Source organism: Trachypithecus francoisi, unplaced genomic scaffold, assembly GCF_009764315.1.
Source record: "Trachypithecus francoisi isolate TF-2019V2 unplaced genomic scaffold, Tfra_2.0 Lachesis_group4, whole genome shotgun sequence".
NCBI classification, from domain to species: Eukaryota; Metazoa; Chordata; class Mammalia; order Primates; family Cercopithecidae; genus Trachypithecus; species Trachypithecus francoisi.
In genome coordinates, this window is record NW_022681469.1 from 66,957,069 (window position 1) to 66,975,385 (window position 18,317).

Below are 18,317 nucleotides of genomic sequence, written 5' to 3' on the forward strand. Positions count from 1 at the left end.
AAAAAAAAACAAAAACCATAAAACCATAGAAGACATGAGAAATGAGATTCAGACTCAACTGTAAAAGCTAGATTTGTCACAGGTCAATTTCTTACATAAAAGAAGAAAGGGTTTTGCTAACCCTTTACTTACTGTAGACATAGAGGATTATTCAGCTTTCATTTAATAAAAGCTCCAGAAATACAGGAAAAAAGATACATGAATGAATAAGGAATTAATTAATGAAAATACAAAAACCAAATAAAGACATGGATTGCCACCTCAGAAGGGTAGAGTACAGTACATGCCAAGGAGGTTGAATAAAAATGGCTCCATATGGACATATCTTCTGGGTTCCAGAAATACAGGAAAAAAGATACATGAATGAATAAGGAATTAATTAATGAAAATGCAAAAACCAAACAAAGACATGGATTGCCACCTCAGAAGGGTACAGTATAGTACAGTGCATGCCAAGGAGGTTGAATAAAAATGGCTCCATATGAACATACCTTCTGGGCTTTCTTTTTTTTCAATTTTGATGCTCTTAGACATCTTAGTCATGTTTTTGAATGAAAGCTTAGGTTGCTTACTCTAAGAAATGGGTTGCAACCACCCATCATGTAAGCCCATTTTCCAAATAAGCCTGTCCTCCAAGTGGAAGAGCAGACCCTAGACCCAGGACATATAGGTGTACCATGGCTGGGTAACTGGTGTAAGCGGGCACATAGTCTACACCCTTCTTCCCCATGCCAAAATAAGGAGGGCATTATTTTGGGTCATCACTACCCACACCAGTACTTTCATCCTCCCGAAATAGATGGCAATTCCTTTAGGGCAATGTTTTTCAAACTGCCTTAATATACTGGGTCTCAACCAGGAATTTTAAAAAATAGATAGATCAAACAGGCAGATCAAAACAGAAAATCAGAGTACAGTGCATGGTTCCTTATATATTTCAACATATACAGTGACCAGTAGCAATCTGCATGGTGATTCTATCCACCGACATTAAATAACACCAGGCACTAATCTTTTAACGTGTCTCATTAAACTTTCTGGTGTACGATGGTCACTTTATCAACACTCTAACAGAAGAATAACATCATAATGTTAATTTTCATGATTTAAATACACAAATATTTTTGCAGTTAGTCATGAAGTGAAAGGGGCAGGAGACTCTTCTTCACTTTGACGAAAAGTCTGATTCAAGTTTTGGATAGGAAATTTCAGCATGTTTATTAGAAAGGATATTAGTGACTGGATTTGTTTGTACATTATAGCTGTAAAGTTTTTCCTAAACTTAGTGCAAATAAATTTCTTTTTAAGTAGGTCACATTTTTAATAAAAATGGTAATATGGGAAATGCTGAGGCATGTTCAAATTAATCTGCTACATCTCTAAGTGTCAATAATGACAATACAGAGATAAACAAATTCGTGGGCAAATGTTGACTTTATTTGAAGTGCATTCTAACAAGGAAAAAAGACTGTACCATCTTTGATATGGTTTTATCAAATGTGCAATACCCAATGAAAATAGCAAGCTCTACTGTCTGATGGCAGTCTTATAACAAAATCTTAAAACTTCAAAATTAAAAAACTACTTGCAAACCCAGAATGCTTAACTTTTCAATAAGCTCCTCAAATACTGACATGGGAAAAAAATCAATTTTTTTTTTTGCAAATTTGCTATTGGCAAATTATCTTAGTAATTCTGTAACTATTAATTAGAAAGCCTTATTCATTCAACCACACATCATTGGAAAACAAAATGGCTGATATTGCAGCTGAAAAAATTATTATTCTAGTATGTAGAAATATTTTGTGAGCAGGGTAAAATAAATTCAAAGATAAATGTTAAGACAGTCCCCTTAGTAATAATACAGTTTCTCTTCAAATCTCTAGTGTTGCATGACATACATAAGTAACGCTTAATACACACTTAGAACCTGGTATAGATTTCACAGATCCCATTTGAGAAGAGCACTTTCATCACAAGTCGTGCAGCTCTTTTTGTTTATATCAGCTGTATGTGGAGGACCTGTATAAATTTAACGTATGCATCTGTATTAGATATATCTAAAGAATTAGGAAAGTGAATGCTCAATCAATATAAAGTAAAAAATTGTAAAGATAGTGCCGGAAATAGGACTGAAACCCAGAGGGATGGTTAAAAAAATTAAATATACCCATTGCAATATTTTGCAATAACTATTTTTATTCTATTATGAAGCTTTGGTATCCAAAGAAATCCACACATATTCACTGACAATAAAAAACAGCAATAGCTGTCATGTGTATATGAAGCTCACGGAGGAGTTGACTTTTTAAAATATTTTATTCCGTGATTGGAGGTGGCTTTTCTCACTTACTGTATCATACCGATTTTTATAGTTGCAATGGAATACACTAAGTAAGGTCTATGAACTCAGGAATAATATTCATAGTTTTGTAACTGAAGCTTAAGCTTCTTAGACAAATATTTACAAAACTGGTATCTAAGCATAACAGAAGAATATATTTAACTGCTTCCAGCATTTCTCAAATTAAATATGTAACTATAGGGGGATGTTATAAATTTCAACATGTCAAGCACATCAAAGTGATCCAAAAAGTATCATTTTAAAGGCAAAAATAAATACTAAATAATCGCCCAGCAACTATCTATTCTCAACAATCTTATCACATGCTGAAGTGACCTTACCAAGGAAGACAGTTTGAATGAAATAAAATTAGAGAACTTGTTGCAATTTTACTGTCTTAACTTTCTCATTATTCATTACCTTCCAGGAGAGAAACATTAAAGAATGTTTGAACAAAAGATCATTTAGTCATTCAAAAACCTTTGAATTAAACTTGGTAGCCAAAGAGAGTGCAGCTTCGTTTTTCATTTACTCTAAAAAACAATTATAAGATAAGCAGTTTGTCATAATTGTAGAGTAAAGGTAAAGAAGACTTTCTATTGTGAAGCAGAAAAAGCATTATCATTATTAAGAGGATTAACAAGAAACTATTTTTGTGAATCTGGAATTTTTATCCTTGACCTACTTAAAAATATTAAAAAGAAACTGTCCCAGCAGTGTGCTAGCTGAGTGAGCGGCACTGATCCTGTGTGCTCTGGACTAGAATAAGCCATCTACAGGGAAGCACATTTGACAAATTAAATAACACATTTCCTAATTTTTGTTTTTGTGTTATCTGCTTATTTTTTGCATAATGCATTAAATTATTAATAAAAATATACTTTACATTAACTCTGTGCTTGTACTTTATCATAAAATATAAAATAAATATTGTTCCTTGAAACTTTATCTCACTTTTAGGCATATTTTTGTGTGTCTAATTTGTGTGTGTGTACTGGGTTTGATGTACAATATAATTCTTAATATAGGCTTACTGTCATTAAAGTTTGAAAAACACCAACTTAGAGAATAGTTCTGTACGGTTTTTTCTTAGGGGTGAGGTGAACGCAACTGCTGTCAAATACTTGGAATGCATGGGATTGGGTGCAAGCATCCTGATTTCATTCCTCTCAAGTTCCTGCCCTTCATCCTGCTAACTGCAAGCTCTTCAAGACCTTCCTGGGAAAAACTGCTTCCCCTCTCTAATTCTCTGCTGCCCACTCTCCCTTCAGGTTTCCAGAATTAGTGTTGGTTTACTTTCCTCTGTGCTTCTTTATTACGATTTTAATGGAATCTGGGTATGGAGTGGTGGTAAACAAGTGGTCTGAAGCAGATTAAGTTTTGTGTTTTTTTTTCATATAATACTACTCAAAGTTAGTGCAGTGAAGTAGGCTCTCTCAAACACTATTGGTGAAAGTGAAAATGAAGAGAAAGTGAAAACTGATATAACCAAAGTAATTTGGTAATATGTATCAAGACTTAAAAATGTCCATTCTTTTTGGATTCAAATAATCTCTTGCTAATAATAAACTAACAAAATCAAATTTCCTTCAAAGGTGTTTGCTACAGAGTTATTTATAAAAAGTTTGTTTTCAATTTTCTCTCAAATGTCTAACAAAGGTATTATTAAATACCAAATTATATAAAAAATATTTATCAATAAAAATGTTCCTAAAAATATATTTAATGAGAAGGGAAAGTTTTCATAATGTATTAAATATAAAATGGAAATAAAAAATATTTAAGTATGAATGCAAGAAGCTATAGAGTAGGATCTTAATTTTACGTGTATATGCTTTACTGTTTAGGCACGCTTCTTATAGTGAATCAGTTATATTACCCCGTCTTAATTATACCTATACCTGCATTATATAAATCACATCTTGGTTTAATGATATCATTCCCATATATCCAGGTAAATATTCAAGGCCTGTGACTCCCTTATCATGATTCATTTTCCTCAATCCCAGTGCACATCTGCAGCTACCCTAGCGTCTGAAAGTTCAGCTAACAAACTTGATTTTAAATGCCTACCAATGTCGCATTAAGTTAACTACAAGGTTTTGTCATACTTCTGGACCTTAGTTTCTATGATGTGATACTAGACTAACCAACTATAATGCCAAAGCTCTGCTTTGAGAGTTTGTCCCTTACCTGAAATCCTCTCTTGCAGGCTCCCTCAATCTCATGGAAGTCATGCTCCGTGCACAGAGGGCAAGCTTCAGCACTCTCCCACAGGAAATAGAATGTACACCCATCACAAGTACCTGCTGGGCACTTGCTAAAATCATAAACAAAACCAAAAACACATAAATGACAGCTTTTTAACCCATTCCATCCACTCTAATCAACATCAGAATACCTATCACATGCTGGGGAGCACTGTGTGGATGCTGAAGAAACACAAGCGGAAAAAAATCTAAAAGACATAAACCACTATGAGATAACAGTTTGTACCTAGTAGGATGGCTGGAATCAAAAAGATAATAACAAGTGTTGTGAGGATGTAGAGAAATTGGTGTCCTCATGCACAGCTGATAGGAATATAAAATTGTGCACCTACTTTGAAAAGTTTAGCAGTTCCTCAACCAATTAAGTGTAAAGTGACTATTTATTCCAGCAAGTTCACTCCTAGGTATAAACCCAAGAGAAATGAAAACATATCTTCACACAAAAACTGGTACACGAATGTTTATAGCAGCATTTTATATAATAACCAAAAGGTGGAAACAACCCAAATGTTTATCAACAGATGAATGCATAAACAAAATGCAATATATCTCTATAAAGGATATTATTCAGCCATAAAAGAAATGCAGTAAGGCATGCCACAACTTGGAAGAACCTTGAAAATATTATGCTATGTGAAAGAAACCAGTCACAAAATTTCACAAATTATATGATGCTATTCATATGCTATTCAAAATCCAGAATAGAGAAATCTATAGAGACTGAAAGTAAATTAGTTCTTGTTCAGGGCTGGGAAGTTGACTGGGGCATAGGGGACTGGGAGCTAAAGGATATGAGGTTTCTGTTGAAAATCTTCAAAACTGACTGTGGTGGTGGTTGCCCATATCCCTGAATATTCTAAACACCACCGAATGATATGCTTTAAATGACTGAATTGTATGGTAGGGGAATTATATTTCTACACAGCTCTTTTGTTTTGAATTTAAGAGAGAGACAGAGACAATGACAAAAAAAAAAAAGGTTCCGGAAATGCTTCTTGGTAGAAATGATATCTAAGCTGAGTCTAGAATATTTGGTAGGAGTTAGCCAGAATAAAAAAGAAGACAACAAAGGAATTCCTGCAAAGGAATGAAAAGGTATTATTCATTGGCAGGAAATTACAGGTGGGTCATTGTTGCAAGTTTCAAGAGCAATGCAATGCGTGAGTGCTGGGCATACGGAGAGAAACTAGGTAATGAAAGGCCTCATATGTTACAGAGGTTGTAAATTCTGTTTAAGGTAATGTACTTAGGCGAGATGCTTTAGGGAATAGAATGCTGCACAGGACCCTGGTCTTTTAGAGGTAGGAGAAAGATATCATCACAAAATTCTCTAGAGTGAAAAACCAACCAACTATGAGGTCAACATGCAACTAAGTGATGCAAATAACGTTGCAATCTTGGGTTTCCTTGGCCTAATGACAACCCGAAAAGTGGTTACCTTCACTACTCTGAAGATGATGGATGTGGATGGGGCTTAGATGCAGGGATAGGATCACAAAGAACTAACCACTAGGCAGGCTCTGGAGACTTTTGGAAACTGTTCTTTCTAGTGGGTGGGGCCATTACCTCAGCTTGCCTCTTTCATTCTGGGACAGGTAAACATAGCATGGCTGAAAAATTATTGGCTGTTATGGTATACAGAATCCTTACTGATTGATGCCAGAAGCTATTTGGACAGATTCTAGTAAGAACTGCTGTTTTGTTCATGAATGCATTAAAACTAGAGGAATTTAAATTGTCTACCACTTTCGGCTTCCTTAAGTCAAGCTACATAAACATAGGCTTTGCCCTGAAAACCTCCTTCAGACCTCAGCTGGTGCTCAGGACAGGTGTCCTGAAACTATTAAGAGCAAAACAATAGCCACAAAATAATAAGGAAAAATTAAAAAACACTTTTTGAAGCTTTAACTTCAAATATCTTTCCAGTGATACATGGTCCAAAACTGTAATATTCAGTCTAACAGCAAAGTAAAATTTCATACTGTTAGTTAACTAAATGTATTCTAAGACACCTTAAGATATGAACACTAAAGAAAAAAATTTACATGTCTAAAAATTGACTGCATTTTTACATGCCTATCTAAGCAGAAGTGGTGGGATGTGAATAAAAGCAATGTTGTTTATAGTATGCTGTAACTGAGGCCCTATGCCATATGTCAGGGGTAAGAACAATGACAAACAGTGACTCTGGGGAAAATGGCTTAACTCTTATCTGCCTTAATTTCTCTGTTTCTAAAAAAAAAAAAAAAAGGGTAATGAATATACGTAGACTGAAACAAAGACAGGTTTTTTTTTTTTTTAAGTAAGTACAATAGATGAAAATCATGCCACATAAAATATCCATACTTCCCCCTTCTAGATTAGTAAAAAGCAACTCAAATTTTTTCTTTTTTAAAATACTGGGTAAACAATGAGAAAAATATTCAAGAATACAATTTCCTGTTCATTTAGTGAAAATAGCAAAAGTGCTCTCCAGTTCAAATCTTCCTCCCCAAATTATTCTATATTTTACTTTCCAGAACAGTGAAGTTTTGAGTAAGAAAAAAAAAAACAAAAAACAGTTTATCTTGGGAAAATAGAAGAGAAAGTCTGTTAAAATCTGAGAAAAATGAACTTGATAAATGAAAAAAAAAAAAGGAGAAAACTAATCAAAGTTGCAAAAACGTCTAAAGAAAAGATCTGGGTTACAATCCTAACTGGACACTGAAATGATTATGTTTTCCTACAAATGACTTAACTCCTTCTTTCCCCTGCCACTTTTTTGTAATTTGTCAGAATCAAATGTCTGCTATACTGCCTTCATGAGGTAGTTATAATGGATAAAATGAGTGAACAATTTTGGAAAATTTAAAGTAATGAAAAACATAAAAGACTATTAGCAATACATATCACTTTCTAAAGAACTGCTAGAACCACAGAAACTGCAACAACAAAATCACGACACTGATGTAATTTATAAAGTTGCTGTTGGGTGTCAAAACACTATAGTGCCTTTCCTTGGTAGACTTCATTTTTTAAAAGACACTCTTGGCCGGGCGCGGTGGCTCAAGCCTGTAATCCCAGCACTTTGGGAGGCCGAGACGGGTGGATCACGAGGTCAGGAGATCGAGACCATCCTGGTCTACACGGTGAAACCCCGTCTCTACTAAAAAATACAAAAAACTAGCCGGGCGAGGTGGCGGGCGCCTGTAGTCCCAGCTACTCGGGAGGCTGAGGCAGGAGAATGGCATAAACCCGGGAGGCGGAGCTTGCAGTGAGCTGAGATCCGGCCACTGCACTCCAGCCTGGGCGACAGAGCGAGACTCCGTCTCAAAAAATAATAATAATAATAAATAAAAATAAAAGACACTCTTAGCTTTACTCAAAGTAGTTTACCTTAGAGTCAATTATTTGATTCTTTTAACCTGATGAATCATTTAAATTGTGGAACATCCAAATTTAATTCTTTATTATAAACCTAAATGTCATAATTTAAATCAGTCCTTCCGTATGAAACAGGGATGTATGAAGCAATAATAATTTGAATAGCACTTATTTTTAGTATGAAAATAGAAAAAAAGTACAAGAGAAAAACAAATACTTTCTCTTACCAAGAAAACAGAAAAACAAACAGTAAAATAGATAAATGTTTTATTGCCAAGTACTTGAAATACTTTTCCCTTTCATTACTTGTTCTATCATCATCTCCAGCCACCTCCCCCAGCTTTTTAAAGCTGGAATACAGAGGTACCACAAATTGTGCTTCTTTTATAATTTTTGGTTTATGCAGTCACCATAGGAACCAGTGAATAAATGTCTAAAGAGACAGTACACTGTCATGGATAGCTGGGGCATTCCAGGCTAGGATTCTACAGGATTGCTGGATGTGCTATGAATTCTAGGTAGAGCAAAGACCGATTCAAAGGACAACCAGGTGGACCTTGATTTGGTTTTATAGGTAAGTGAATAAGAGACTTCCCAGTTTCCTTGTTTTACTTCAGGATTGCCTTATGAATCTTGGTGGCCCTGGCAATATGTAAGAATTCACATTAACTTTTTTTAGGAAGTTAGGTCTTGGATTCTAAAATGGGATACATTCCCTGAGAGATAACTGGACTGAGAGATGAGCTATTAGTGTCTTCTTTTAAATAAATCTTTCCTAAAGTAGGATCTACTTGGTTTGTATTATGAATTCGTGGAGCAGAATCTTTTCTTATGAACTATTATCACTTAATACTGAACCTGTTATTAACTGTTTGCATAGTTTATAATTCAATACAAATTTGTATTGCCAAAATAGAAAATACAAAGGTTAAAACACATATATCTATATTGTTAATATGTTTCTGATCCCTCTGGATTTTGTCTGAGGAGACTGAGGGGAACGTTTTGTGTGGCTAGAAAATTTGTCAGTTGAGTTATCCTCCAGGATAAACTATTGTTGCTGAGCTGCTTTCTCATGGGGCTTTTCAGTGAGCTCCCCATGTTGGGGTATTCAAACTGGCTTCAGTGTTGTCTCTAACCTGCTGCTGGTAATTCCTCTCACCTTTGGCATCTCAGGAGACTCAGACTTTCTCTGCTGGGGATGGCTTGTCCCCTCTTGTATGGGGTCCAAAAAACACTACTGCATCTTGTTCCAAAATTTTTTTGCCCTGAGGCTAGAGATTACAAATTGTTTGTGAATGTGTCTTAGTCCATTCAGGCTACTATAACAAAATATATTAAATTGGGTAGTTTATATATACTTCTTACAGTTACAGGCTGAGATGTCCAAGATTACAATATCAGCAGATTCAGTGTCTGGTGAGGGCTTGCTCTCTGCTTCATAGATAGCCCTTTTTTGCTGCATCCTCATGTGGTGGAAGGGGCTAGCTAGCTCTTTGGAGTCTTTTTTTTTTTATTTGAGACAGAGTCTCATTCTGTCGCCCAGACTAGAGTGCCATGGCCCAATCTCAGCTCACTGCAAGCCTCGCCTCCCAGGTTCACGCCATTCTCCTGCCTCAGCCTCCCGAGTAGCTGGGACTACAGGCTCCTGCCACCATGCCCGGCTAATTTTTTGTAATTTTTTTTAGTAGAGATGGGGTTTCACCATGTTGGTCAGGCTGGTCTTGAACTCCCGACCTCATTTGATCTGCCTGCCTCCACCTCCCGAAGTGCTGGGATTACAGGCATGAGCCACCATGCCCGGCTTTTTTTTTTTTTTTTCTTGAGACAGAGTTTTGATTTTGTTGCCCAAGCTGGGGTGCAATGGCGCGATCTCGGCTCACCATAATCTCCACCTCCCAGGTTCAAGTGATTCTCCTGCCTTAGCCTCCTGAGTAGCTGGGATTACAGGCGCCCGCCACAACGCCTGGCTAAGTTTGTATTTTTAGTAGAGACAGGGTTTCTACTAAAACCCGTCAGGCTGGTCTCGAACTCCCGACCTCATTTGATCTGCCTGCCTCCGCCTCCCAAAGTGCTGGGATTACAGGCATGAGCCACCCTGCCAGGCCTGGAGTCTCTTTCATAAGGGCACTAATCTCATTCATGTGGGGAGAGCCATCATGATCTGATAACCTCCCAACACACCATCTCCTACTACTATCACCTCAGTATTAATGGTATTTCAGCATATGCATTTGGGGAGACACAAACATTCAGACTGAGACAGCCAAGTAAAAAGGGCCCCACAGAAAACCTCCAATCAGCCTGGCACTGGAAGAAAGGGGTGGGGCCTTGGGAAGTTTGCGCCCTTTGCAGAAGGAGGAGCCTGGCCCCTCCTGTTCCTGGGTGGTAACCGAGGATTCAATCTGTGAGGTGGGGGCTTGCTAACAGGAACCCCTCTCACTTGGCTGAGTCTTTTTCCTTTTTGCCCAATAAATTCCATAGCCCCTCACCCTTCAAAGTGTCTGCAAGCCTACTCTTTCCTGGATGTGTGACAAGAACCCGGTGTTTTCTACGAGAATATCACAACAAATTGAGTAGGAACGTAAGATTTTTTATGCATAGTTCTTAGATCTGGGTTTACAAAATTCTACCAATCTCCTGCAAAAACCTCCCTTTCTAAAGACTCTATCCTGAGTTAACTATCAAAAGCCAGCATCAGATCAAAACCAAGACAAACTAAATTAACTGACTTTCCCTAGTTTTATCTTCACATTCTTTATCTTGTTTAATGAAATAATTATCATCCTTATCTCAAAATTGATCTGAAAATTTTATGAATGGTTTCAATTTTTATATCATGTCTTAAGATTATTAGTGTCTGAAATTTATAGTTTTAGCAATTGTTTTAGTTTTTTCATTTCTTGATCATAATGGATTTTAGCTGTTTTCACTTATGCTCATAATGCTTCTATATGCCTTTTTACTTTTTAATATTCTAGGAACATATTTAGTTTTGGTCTTTTGAGTTAAATTGTCTTTTTAATTTAACTTGCACAGACTTAGGTATCTATTATCTGTCTATAAATTGTTCTAGGAAAAAAGAAAACAAGAGAACTCATTTTACCAACCATCCTTCCATGTCTCTTAAGAACTGAAAATGGCTAATTTGGTTTTAACAGTCCTCCCCCAAAGACCAAAGAAAATACTACATTAGCATCCAATAGATCTGATGAATTTGATAGAGAGACTCTAAACTGGAATCTGTGAAATAAACCCCTCGAGTGTTTGACCCTTGAATATAACAGGACAGAACGGTGAAGCATTCCTTTTGTGAGATTCAATATTCCCAGAGGCTACACTGATAATGAAGACGAATTTGGATTTTGAAGGAGGTTTTGGCAAAACAATTTTAGGCTGATTTATAAACTACTCAAGCAGCTAAATATAGTCAGAAGTTGACAGAGAGAAAAAAGTGATTTTCCTCTAATTCGTGGCATCAGTAAAGACCCTGTTTGAGGAAAGATGACTCATTTAAAAGAAGGCACCATTACTTGTAAATCAGTTGAGTTATCCTCTGGGGTAAGTGTGATATTTGCCTCTAACTTAGTGTGCTTCTTTGCAAATCTCTGCCCAGGAGGAATGGAATGAAAAAATGGCAAGCTGAAAGCATTATGGCATGAAAAAAACACACAGAAAATTATTCCATCTTGGACTATGCCACACTGCAGCTATACAACCTGGGCCATCAGTGTTTCCTGCTCTGTAAAGTCAATGTGTTTGACACAAGGATCTTGTAGATGCTGAGGCACCTCTATTATCAGAGTAAAAATGCTTCCCTTTGTCTGATTTTTAATAAGGCCTTTTTATACTCTTTTCACTAACAGAAATTTCTCATGTTTTCAAAAGAATCCTTTGGACACAATGCTTAGGTCTAAATTCTTCCCAATAAAAGAAAAGCCTTCAGTTCCTCTATCTACCTAAGATAATGATTAGAGGTTTAAGAAGCCTTTTAGGCAAAGGCTAGGGGGCCGTCTACTTAGGGGCATCTATTAATATTTAGGAACATCAGCAGCCTATTGTGCTAGCAATTTATTCTCTGCTCAAGGTGCAAACTACACTAGAAAATCTCGTAACTTCACTCCAGCTGTCAGATTACATCTGCCATAAACACTGTACTGTTTTTATCTAAAATGTTTCATACCCTCCAGACACTTTATGGAATTAGAAGCCAACTACATTTGCCAGACCAAATAGGCAGGCTGGTGTTTCCAGCTGCAGATAAGAAGGCAGCCTGGATAATTTGCTGCTCCCTCTTATTTCTCAGGTGATACACAAAGAACACACATTTCCCCCTTTCTTCTGCCCATTTCCCTTTCTATTAAGACTTTCTCACTTTCCCAGGTCTGGGGATCTTATGACATTTTCCCAGGACACCAATATATAGAACCCCAACCAACATTGCTACTGCTAAAGTAAACTTTTGCCTGGCTTGCCAAGATTCTTGGCCAAGCAATGAGAATTCCTGAGAGCGGCATTCCTTCTGCACTATCAAAGTCTCCTTCTGAGACATTTTGGTCAGCATATGAAGCTTCTCAAGGCAAGTGTCTGGTTAGCATCTCCCTCCACTCTGGAGATCTTAAAGCTAAAAAAAAAAAAAAAGAATGAATGAATGAAAGAAAGAGAGAGAGAGAAAAGAAAAGAAAAGAAGTCCTCTCAAAAAGCAGCCTGAGAAACTGGGCTATGTTGACTTTTTTTTTTTTTTCCTGTTAGTAGGAAATATTTATTCAACCCCACCGCTAAAAAAAAAAAAACAAAAAAAAAAACTAATAATTTCAGGAAAGCTGCTGTTTCTCGTGTCCTGATCTCCGAGCTCCCTCTTGTGCCCTGATGGGAAATTGATTCAAGAAATAAATAAAGGTCGGCACGTTTAGGTTGTAGTGTTCAAGCAGCTCCCTAAAGCAAGGGTCAGCACACTTCAGTGCGCATCACAACTCTAAATGAAGATTTATCAAACATGGGTGAAGGACTACACCCTTTAGACTGTCACATTTTAAATTAGCTTTTCACAAAACTAAAATTTGGAATACATTTTGAGAATCTGTCTCAGAAAACAAACAAACAAACAAAATTCCAAAATGTGAGTTAGGAAAAAATCTGGTTCTCAAATTTCAGTAGGCATCAGAATTGCCTTGTGGTTTTTAAAAATGTTCCTGTGCTCAGCATCTAAGATTCTGTATTTTTAGAGACGGCCCAGAAATTAATGTTTAAAATAGATATCCCAGGGTATTCTGCTGCAGGTGATCTTGATAAACCCTGGCAAAGATCATTTACTTCTCTAAGTGGCAGATTCCTGGAGGTCAAAGGAGAAACAAGTTTTCCTCTCCTCATAGGAAAAATTCAGTTTCTACATGCCATCACTTAACTCCAGGAGACTCTTTTCCTTATCACAATTAAAGCATCAGAACACACCTTACGAGAGAGAGAGTGATGTGTTTCCTAAAGGACAGACCTAGTCTTCACTGACATCATCTACTTGAGTTAGACGCCTAGAGGAGGCTTTGGAAGCTATTCAAGTAAACTCCTAGAGACTAGAAGTTAATTGTCATGTTCATAAAATGACTCCCAGATGTGCTGTAGTAAATAGATTAAGCACCTGAACTGAGAACTGTATGGTGGCATATCAGAGAATGATAAAAGACACACGCTTTTATTGCGAGAATCTCTGACCACATCTTTTCTTGGAGGGTGGTTTTCTGCCTTCGTTATAGCTTGGAGGCTGGCAGAGGGATCCTCCACCACAGGATGCCCTTTTATTATTATTAGGTACTACTCTTGTTGCATCAGTCTCTCACCTTGAGCAGGTGAAAAGAATAATTAATTCATAGCTCTATGAGAAGTGGAAACATGGCAGTTGGTGAAAAGAGAATGTCAGTGTGCCTTTATGCTCAAAAATAAGCCCAAAATACTGTGTTACCCCGTAAGTATTTTTAGGATACACAAGTATTTGAAGCAATGCTTACACCACTGATTTCCAATCCTGATGTGACATAATCAGGACAGGTTAAAATCTCCCAAGGGTTACTGTGAAACTATCAAAAACAAAATTAACACGATCATTTTCTTTTTAAAAACATATACTTTTGCTAGTTTGATAGAGGAAAAATATCTGCAAATCAAGCTATGATCCAAAGGTATCTTAACTCAGCAAAGATTAGAAATAAATAATCTGGCTGGGTGCAACGACTCACACCTGTAATCCCAACCCAGCTTGGGAGGCTGAGAAGAGAGAATCGCTTGAGGCTAGGAGTTTGAGACCAGCCTGGGCAATGTAGGGAGATTCCCATCTCTACAAAATAATTAAAAAATAATAATAATTTTAAAAATAAAATATAAAGAAATAAATAATCTTCGTACTGAAAAGTGAATATCTGAAAAAAATCAGGAGGCATTCAAGTGTCACTCATGCCATTAAAGCAGTCTGTATTTAAGTTGACAATTCTGAGTCTATAAATTGTTTCTTCTTGTGTTCCCATCCAAAGTGAACTGCATTATTCAGATCTTCACTATAGAGGGCTATTGCCTTAATGCTAATCTGTGTTAAATGAACCACATTATATATTCTATAAGTCAGACTTAACTTGGTAATTCTGCCACCATTAATCAATAAACTGAAGAGTTAGAAATCGATAATACAAATTATCTATCCTGGGCCCCATCCCCTTCCAGAAAAAAAAGCTATGACTCAGAGGTTAGATTACTTGATCACCCAGCTAGTTAACTGTTGATCTAGTACCATAATCAGAAAAGCTACTACTCCAGCTCTCAAGGAAATCAAGGCTAAACAATAAAATAAATACAGGGATACAAGTAGAATAATTAATTTTATATTGCTTAAATTATTTTCAAAAAAATTAGACACTGTATGCAAACAGGACAAGAATATGTCATACAAGAGGCTAGGAAGTATTTAGATTGTACAAGGACCTATTCCTCTTAATACACACTCAGCACATCCCTATAAAAAAAACAAAACTACAGATTCTTCTGTTTTCTTTCTGCTTTATGTTCATAGAGAATGTGTTTAAAATACCAATGTTCTGGAGAATTTTTCTTCCTCATAGTAAACACAAATCATATGGAAATCAGGATACCTGGGGACTGAAATCACTCCTGCTCCAGATTTAGTAGGATTACACCTCATTTTCACAGCAGTTGATCGGCCATTAATACAAGATGTTGTCGTTGTAGAAGACCTATTGTAAGCCAAATAATATTTTTAGAAAACAGATATAATACAGATTACAAAGACAAAAATATGTGAATAATTGCTCTCAGGCTTCATGAACAAATGAAAAAGAAAAATGTATTAAAGTTCACTAATTTACAATTTTAATACAATTTCACCTCACTTACTTTCATTGCCTATGAAAAGTTGACTACTTTCCCAGGTGATGTTATCATCAAAGTATTTAGTAAAGATATTATCATTTTAATAAATTTTTTTTTTTTTTTTTGAGACGGAGTCTCACTCTGTCGCCCAGGCTGGAGTGCAGTGGCCGGATCTCAGCTCACTGCAAGCTCCGCCTCCCGGGTTCACGCCATTCTCCTGCTTCAGCCTCCCGAGTAGCTGGGACTACAGGCACCCGCCACCACGCCCGGCTAGTTTTTTGTATTTTTTTAGTAGAGACGGGGTTTCACTGTGTTAGCCAGGATGGTCTCGATCTCCTGACCTCGTGATCCGCCCGTCTCGGCCTCCCAAAGTGCTGGGATTACAGGCTTGAGCCACCGTGCCCGGCCCATTTTAATAAATATTATAATCAAAAATATTCTTAAGGAAACAAGGACCATATCTACTTACGCTGATGCTTTGATATGTGAATTATAAATAATTATTGCCTAGACAGTGAAATAGAGTCTCTTTATTGCCTAACGTAAATGAATACACACACACACACACACACACACACGAAACTATATAAGGCTTTCAAAATATTCCACGTTTCCTACTTTTTACTATATTTCATTTAAGAACCAGTTACTAATTATTAAGTATAAGCTACATTCTAGGAACCCTCAGGTGACATAATCGATCTTCTCTGCCATAGGAACTCACATCCAGTATATGATTACATACACACAATTATAAATATGTGAGTATTGGTGTTCCGTATATACAAGTTTCTTTTGATTAAAATGTAGTCAAGGGAAACAGCATCTTCACTTACTTATAAAAGAAATGCACATCTGGTATTTGGCTTGGTGGAACTGGGAACATATCTTCTTTTATATTAATATTTTGCAATGTGGTTTCAACTGTAACTCCTAGATGACATTTAGAAAGAAGCTATTAAGCAATATGGAAAACTGGTTTTATTTGGTCTCTGTAGATTTGAATAGAAAATAGCTTTAGTGACTGTCATTTTACAGTATTTACAGAAATGCTGTATTATATTAATGCATTCATGGTAAAAACAAGAAATTTTCCAAAGTCTCCAGAATGAAAGAGATAAGATTCTACTCCCTAGCTTTAGAATTTTGCTTAAGTCTTTTCACTTCCCCGGGTCTTGTTGCCTGAATCTAATGCAAGCAGTAATTCGATAATCTATGAAGTTCTTTTCAGTTCTCTAACATTTCAAAAGTCCTTTAAAATTTTCATTCTCCAGTGACTTTTATTGAATGAGTTGGGCTGCTTTGCTAATACAGCGTTTTACTCATATTCAATACAGATGTATTTGACAAAGCAAAAACTTTTGTGCCATAATAATTTCCAGAAAATAACTCTGAAATTTGCTTAATCTAGTAAGCAGAAAACTAAGGCTTTTTTCCCCCCGCCTCTTGTAAGCAAAATAACAAAGCCAAAACACAATCAATAAGAGCAAACTTTGCTTCAGAGTTCCCACTCTGAGCAACCCCCACCGCCCCCAGGAACTGATCTTGGTGCTGAAAATCAATGCTAACTTCCTGTGGAGTCTATACTACAGCAATGTTCTCACATCTGGCCACACATCCGAATCACCTACGAAGCTTGTTAAAACCACAGATTCCTAACCCCCCACCGTAGAGATCATAATAGATTTGATCCCTAGGAGTCACTCATTAGAGAGCTAGATTCTTCTTGAAACTTTCCTATGGCTGCCAGGACTACAGAGCCAAAAAGGGAACATGAGGAATGAAACTCAGCACCTTTGCTGTTTGTCACCTGCTTACTTTTGGTACGAGAAAAGATGATGGAAACTGGTGGCATATAAATGATTTAGATGTAGATTGTGTTTGTTTACTATTCTTATTTTGTTTTTAGTTTTGGTTTTTAAAATTGGTTTGCCTCTTAAACTTCTAGAAAGTCTGATGCCAGGCACAGACCCTCAGAAAATGTCATACTTACATATGAATTAATACATAAATGCAGAAGCTTCTCAGAGACTAATCAATAGTCCCCACTAGTAGGAGTTTTTTCACCATCTTACAAAGTGATAATGTAAAATTACCTGTGGGGGCCTTAATCATCTTTTGCAAACACCAATACAATGACAAGTTATCCATAGCATAATTTAAGAATAAATGTATGCATGCATATATGAACCAAAGGAAGCTTACCTAAGAATGTATCTGCCAGAATGATGGATTGTGATGACAAGGCTGCTCGGAAACCCTTACTTTCAGAAGGAATAATTGTTGACTGGCATACAAATGCCCCTACCAAATTTGTGTAATCATCTGACCCTGCCACTATTTCTTTTACTGTAAAGTCTGTTATATTGTTGGTACAGAGAGCCATCTTCTTCCCCTAGGAAAATAAAGTCATAAAAGAAAGTTTTTATTGGATGTCAATCTCTAAACTTAGTCCCGACTAGCTAATGACCCTAGAAGAGCAGTGGCTCTCTCCTCACTGCATGGATTCTGATTTAGTTGATCTGGTGTGAGCCTTAGCCATCCACCAGTACTTTTTAAAAGCTCCCAAGGAAAGTCCAATATTCAACCAAAGTTCAGAGTCTGAAGTTAACAAATACAGTAATTCAAGACTATACTGCTCTTCCCACTATAAGCATCATTTGTAATAAATGAAAGTCATCAAACTTAAGAAAATAAAAGTAATCTATGAAATGTTCAATTCCTAGAAAAACAATGCACGCAAAGAGACCAGCAAACTGCCGATGAAAGCTTTAATGTCAAAGAAAAAGAGTTGATCTGCCTTTTCCTTTATGATCCTATGTGTAGCAGAAAGGTAATGTGAAGGCTAAAGAAGAAAAGGAAAATTCTAGAAAAAGCAAAATTCTAGAAAAACACCTGAATTCTAAATAGTTGGTCACTACAAGTGTCTTTATTCACCTACTCTTAGATACAATGATGTGTATCTGTTC

At 36.6% G+C, this 18,317-nt stretch overlaps 1 protein-coding gene across 5 annotated transcripts in view; it reads right to left on the reverse strand.

Annotated features, from left to right (window-relative positions):
* Window positions 1-18,317, reverse strand: part of ELAPOR2 (endosome-lysosome associated apoptosis and autophagy regulator family member 2) — a 183,544-nt gene that overhangs the window by 15,445 nt on the left and 149,782 nt on the right. For all 5 annotated transcript variants that reach the window (XM_033192898.1, XM_033192901.1, XM_033192899.1 and 2 more), the window contains 4 exons: window positions 17,554-17,743; window positions 16,185-16,281; window positions 15,111-15,212; window positions 4,538-4,664 (listed from right to left, as the gene is read on the reverse strand). In XM_033192898.1, coding sequence (XP_033048789.1) covers window positions 4,538-4,664; window positions 15,111-15,212; window positions 16,185-16,281; window positions 17,554-17,743 — 516 coding nt within the window. The remainder of the gene's footprint in view (window positions 1-4,537; window positions 4,665-15,110; window positions 15,213-16,184; window positions 16,282-17,553; window positions 17,744-18,317) is intronic.